Below are 6,108 nucleotides of genomic sequence, written 5' to 3'. Positions count from 1 at the left end.
TGGAGCTGTTGGGCCGCACCACTTCGCTAGATTGGGCTTTTTTCTTTTACCAGTTTAACTAAGAGTCCAACTTCAACTAGTAGAAGGAGATTTCAAACTTTACCAAAATCACATCTAAAACTTTACATGACAAAGAGTATGATTTTATCTTTGGCTTATGATTTTATTATCATACCCTCACTACCCTTTTTCAAACCACAAAATTTTTTTTTAAATTTATAATTTAAGGATAAAAAATGTTATAGTCGTTGAATTTTAAAATTAAGAATTATTAAATATTATATTTTAAGATAATTATATAAATTAATTGAATTAAAATTTTGAATTCAAAAAATTAAAAATTTTAATTTCATAGAAAAAGTCACGAGATGTCCATATCCTAAGACACCATTGTTTTCTGAATATTATTCCTGCATCCCGTAGACACTTAGATCATATGAAATAGGATTTGTTTGCTTACACCATGTTCACGTTTAGCACAAAAATATTATTCATTACGGTCTAATCGTAATCTCTTAGTCATGTATAGAGATTGTAATGGATTAAGTCAAGATAAATTATAGTTCGTCTCAAATTTTTAACTCAAATTTATATTAATGATATTTGAATCTGATTCGATTATATAATCATAATATTCAAATCCAATATTTTTTTAATTTTTGTATACTTGAATTGAACTCAACTTGATTCGATATTATACAAAATCGTATTTGATTTGATCTAATCTAAAATTAATAAAATATTATTTTTTAATATAAATATAAAATTAAATAAATATAAACAATATATAAATATAAAATTAAAAAATTATATATATAAAATCATATTGAGATAAATTTATCTAAAATTCAACTCCAATTTTATTTTATAATTACCTAACTTTACTCGATTAAAAACTCAAATTTAAAAATTTGATCTTAAAAAATCAAATTGAGTCAAAATTCATTGAACACAAATTGGACTGTCGTTTTTAGGCATATGCATATAAACATATACAAAAAAAGTGAAAAATATTAAGCAAAATAAATACTTTTTTATTTTCTTTTTTCAAAATATATTTGTATCTTACATTTAATACAAGTACTAATTTTACAAGCAAACAAATAAAAAAAGTCAATTGAGTATAATTTTGTAGTTTGAAATTTTTTAAATATAATATTTTTAAAATAACTATATGAATTTAAATTATAGTCCAAATTCAATTGAATGCTAATTTAAACAGCATGTATGGGCTATGCATACATATATAAACCTACACAAAAATAGTGAAAATTTAAATAGAATTAATGCTTTTGTATCCCAAAATAGAATAAATGCTTACTTTTATATAATGTTTGGATAAATATTAATAAAAAAAATGAAAAGAAAAGAAAAAAAGATTTTTAAAATAAAAGAAATGATATATGTATCTCTTGCTTGGATAATTAAAATTAATAAAAAAATAAATTCTTACAATTATTGTTTGAATAAATAGTGAAAAAAAATTATTATAATAAATTTTTTAATTATAACCTTTTATTATCTATAATTTTATAGTATTATTGGACTATGATATATTTGTTATATTGTATGACTTTAAAATTACTGTTATATCAATAGTTTTTAATCAAGTAAAATAAAAAATTATTTTATAAATACATATTGATAGATTTTTTAGTTATTGTCAAAATTTTAGTATACTATTACTTTGACGATGTATTCATATAAAAACTATTAAATATAAAAAAATATAATCACATAAAAATATTACATATAAGCAAATTATATGTCATTTTTGCTTCAAATAAAAAGTAATAATATATCATTGTATAGTTGTCTAACATAAATTTATTTTACCAAAAAAAGATGATTTTAAAAAAATAAAAAAAAATTGTGATATGGTTAGGTTTTTTAAACTAAAATTTTAATATTAATGAAAAGATAGATATAATAATATTTTTTATAAAAATAAAATTTGTTTAACTTTTATTTTCTTAATTTTTTCTTAAATTGAGGTATTAATAAGTAAGAATTATATAAAAACTAAAGATTATTGAATTTTTATTTTTTAAAATTAAAAATTTTATATTTTTATTACTTTTATATTTTATTTTCTTTATTTTTCCCTTCTCTTCTATCCAAATGTCATCTTTTCTTTCTTGAAATATATTCTTACCTAAATCGCGCTAATTTCGGAGGCAAAATTTTGATAGCATACTGATTTAGATGACATGTATACGGAAAAAGATTTTAAATACTTAAATCATAGTTTTTAAGTGAATAAAAATTAAGAGTTAAATGTAAAGTAAAAATTAAAAAAAAATGTTAGCATCTTAGTATTATATATATAAAAAAAAAAAAAGAAGGGAAACCGACGGCGACGCGGAAACAAAAGAAAGATTTAGAAACAATGTCGACATAGTCGCACCCATATTTTAACGAAAGGTCACAACTGTAGACGCCACCTCTTCATATGAGTTTGCCTTTTCGTCCAACAATGTCGACACTCTCTCCTTATTCGCCTTTCTTTATATGTTGTCCCGTCTTCCTTTCTCTGGTTTCCATGCCCTTGTCCAATCATTTATTACTTCAACTTTAACATCTCATCATCATCAACACTACCATCATCCCTTCGATCTCTTTTTGTTGGTTCTTTTGATTGTTATACGTGTTACTATTCGTCCTTCTTCTTCGTCACTTTGATTTGTCATTTGTCATCGTAAAACTAACAAAAGAAAAGAGAAAAACCTTCCCTTTCTTCCTAGTTATATATATATTGAACCCACCACCAACTTTACTTTATATTTTCTCTTCCCATGTTTCTCATCGAGGTAGCGTCTTGCGATTCAAAACACTTCATTTATTGTCTCGATTTTTTTTTTTTATTCTTTGTGTTTACTGTTATTATTTTTTATGTCAGGATATATGGCCTCTGCTTTGCCTTGATCGTTTCGGATCAAAGACTAGGCTTTTCTCAGGTAATTTTCAATACCTTTTGTTTGTTCTCTGTTTCTGTGGTTGTTGACTGGTGTAAAACGTTCCAAAGGGATTTTGGATTCTGGGATTTCATGATTCAATCCAATTGAGCTACGATGATAAAAGTTCTTCAATTGGGTGGAAATTTAATCACTTTCAATCTTTTTAGAAAGTTGTCGACTTTTGTCAAAATTCTTCAATTGGGTGGAAATTTTATCAGTATCAATAGTTTTTTTCGTTGTTTTACTTAGTTCTGATTATTATTCGATTGAAAAAAAAAAAAAAAACAGAGTCCCTTTTTCAGACAATAGCCGATTCAATGAGCAACACAAGCTGCGAATCCTCGGACCTAGAGGTTTGTCGTGACGAATCAGCCGCCTTGAAGTTAAAGCTCATAGGCATAGCCTCAATCCTCCTCGCAGGAGTTGCTGGCATTGCTATTCCATTCATAGGCAGGCACCGTAAGTTCCTCCATACAGAGGGGAGCCTCTTTTTTGCCGCCAAGGCATTTGCAGCCGGCGTAATTCTTGCTACTGGCTTTGTCCACATGCTCTCTGGTGGTAATGAAGCTCTTACGGATCCTTGCTTACCAAAATACCCTTGGTCAAAGTTCCCATTTCCGGGGTTCTTTGCTATGATTGCTACTTTGGTTACTTTGCTCGTGGATTTTGTGGGAACTCAATATTACGAGAGGAAACAAGGTTTGGCTAGAGGAAGTACTGAAGAGCAGGGTAGAATCGGGTCGTTAGAGGCGGATTCAGAGTCTGGGATAGTGCCTGATGTGGAAGGGAAGGATTGGAATGGGAAGGTTTTTGGGGAAGAGGATGGTGGCGGCATGCACATTGTTGGGATGCATGCGCATGCAGCACATCATAGGCATAGTCATCCACATGGACAAGATGGCTGTGATGGGCTACTGAGGAGTCGTGGACATGAAGATGACCATGGACATGGGCATAGTCATGGACATGAACATGGCTTTGGAGGTGGGGATGATGATAGCGGAATTAGGCACGTCGTTGTTTCCCAGGTAATTTATTTCTTATTCTTAAAACTTTTGTCTTTCTTTAATTCAGTGTGCTTTGCGTTGACTTTATTTCTGTGATGTTTCGAACTAAATTACTGCTATTTGTTGTTGTTATGCTTGCTTGAGGTGGGTTAAAATTTGCCTTAATGCCGTATGAGCAAGGGACTTGACCTACTAGAATTTTGTTCGTCATGAGGGACCCTCACATGTTTCTTTTTTCTTTTGGCCAAAGAAACGGAATCTGAGAATGGATAGTCAACTATCAACAGGTTTTGGGGTTTGAGACTTTTGGGGATCTACTTGGATTTACGGCTTTACTAGTTGGTTCTCAACTTGTCATTGGGAAAAAAATGACAATCGTGTTAAATCAGTAACTAGTTTTTTCGAAGTTGGCTTTTTTGGACTTTGGCTAACAAATCTACTGATAAAATTCTACTGGGATGTGTTTCCACTACACCAACATGTGCCTGTGCCTCTCATTTAGTCAGTGGCGCACAGAGCTTTGCGGTTTTTACCAAACTTGGTGTTTCACTTAATATGTGCCACAAGATTGAAGTGTTAGCTCTACCCCTCTCACTCCCTGGTTATTTTCATCTCATGTGGTTTATATGTTTATTATTTCCCGACCAAAACAATGATTTGTAGAGAAAGATTTTGTTCTTATTTCTCTTGTGTCATACTGGAACCTTCTAAGTTTTCACCTTTGTTTAACTTTTGGTGATCAAGCACCCATGTCTGCCTCGTGCAAACTGCTGTGTCAAACTTCAACCTGGTGTGATTAACTTTTCCACTACAGCAATAAGCATACGAGTCTCCCCTTATCTTTGCTTAGTCAATTCGATTATCCTAATTGTGTACGAGACAAATTGTTCCAAATAGTAGTTGCCTCATTGGTTTTTTATTCAATGCCTTATAAAAGTGTTTTGAATGCTTTCTAAACGTTATCTTCTTTTAATTAATGCTAATGGCTGTTATGTTTTTGGTCAAAAAGTTAGTGATATTTGCATACTTTGTCATGGTTGTAATGTGTACTTCAGGAGGAATGAAAACTGTGGCTAAAATTGTTGCAGAATTTTTTTTGTTGCTTTTTGAGAAGTGTGCTGATGAAGGCTTGTCTTCTTTCATTTTTGCAGATTTTGGAGCTTGGAATTGTATCACACTCCGTAATCATTGGCCTATCACTAGGTGTTTCCCAGAGTCCATGCACAATAAGACCTCTAATTGCAGCGTTATCATTTCATCAGTTCTTTGAAGGATTTGCACTTGGAGGCTGCATCTCGCAAGCACAATTCAAAACTCTACCAGCCACAATCATGGCATGTTTTTTTGCCATAACAACCCCATCTGGAATTGGCATTGGGACTGGCATTTCTTCATTCTACAATCCTTACAGCCCAGCAGCTCTGGTTGTGGAAGGCATCTTAGACTCTTTATCAGCTGGAATTCTAGTTTATATGGCTTTAGTAGATCTAATTGCTGCAGATTTTCTGAATAAGAGGATGAGCTGCAATTTTAGGCTTCAAGTAGTATCTTACTTCATGCTCTTCCTAGGAGCTGCTATGATGTCTTCCCTTGCCATCTGGGCCTAAATTTTAGTATAGAGGTAACTGTTTATTACTTCTTTTTTGCGCGTTTATTTTTATAATGCAACCGGAAATCATAAAATTCTTTATAACCTGTTGTAAAATTTGCAAATCTATATAAATATAATGACAGCAACACCCCCAAAGTGAAGGGAATTGATGGTTCAATCTTGCTAACAACTCTCTTATGTAGTTTGGATGACAGATAATACCTCTTTGGCTTGAACTTAGCTAGGATGTTGATTCCGCAAGGTAGTTTGGTTTATTAAAACAACCTCCAGACGCGGTAATCGCTGTTTACTCTTGGTAAACCTGTTAAAGCATTCTACTCTTTTCCCTCGTGCCCTGATGAAGCTGCCAGATATTTGAGGTTATATATTTCATTAGAAAAAAACTGAAAAATTTTCAAAAGTTTAATGATAAATTCATCCAATAAAATAGTTCAATATTAAAATTTGAGGTTTTTAATTTGAGTGCTTCGTATTCTGTTAAGACCTAAGGTATATAAACGAAAGGAAGATGTAAAAAATAAAGAAAAATGCC

General features: G+C 31.0%; 1 protein-coding gene across 1 annotated transcript; it reads left to right on the top strand.

The window, feature by feature from the left end:
• Positions 1–2,442: 2,442 nt before the first annotated feature.
• LOC111286233 (zinc transporter 4, chloroplastic-like) lies at positions 2,443–5,733 on the top strand. Its single transcript, XM_022876106.2, has 4 exons — positions 2,443–2,810; positions 2,900–2,957; positions 3,246–3,985; positions 5,116–5,733. Exons 1-4 carry the CDS (start codon positions 2,796–2,798, stop codon positions 5,569–5,571), a joined length of 1,269 nt encoding a protein of 422 aa, XP_022731841.2. The 5' UTR covers positions 2,443–2,795; the 3' UTR covers positions 5,572–5,733.
• Positions 5,734–6,108: the final 375 nt, after the last annotated feature.

Source organism: Durio zibethinus, chromosome 6 (genome assembly GCF_047325235.1).
Source record: "Durio zibethinus cultivar Kanyao isolate XHJ-2024 chromosome 6, ASM4732523v1, whole genome shotgun sequence".
NCBI lineage: Eukaryota > Viridiplantae > Streptophyta > Magnoliopsida > Malvales > Malvaceae > Durio > Durio zibethinus.
This window is presented reverse-complemented; position numbering and strand designations above follow the sequence as displayed.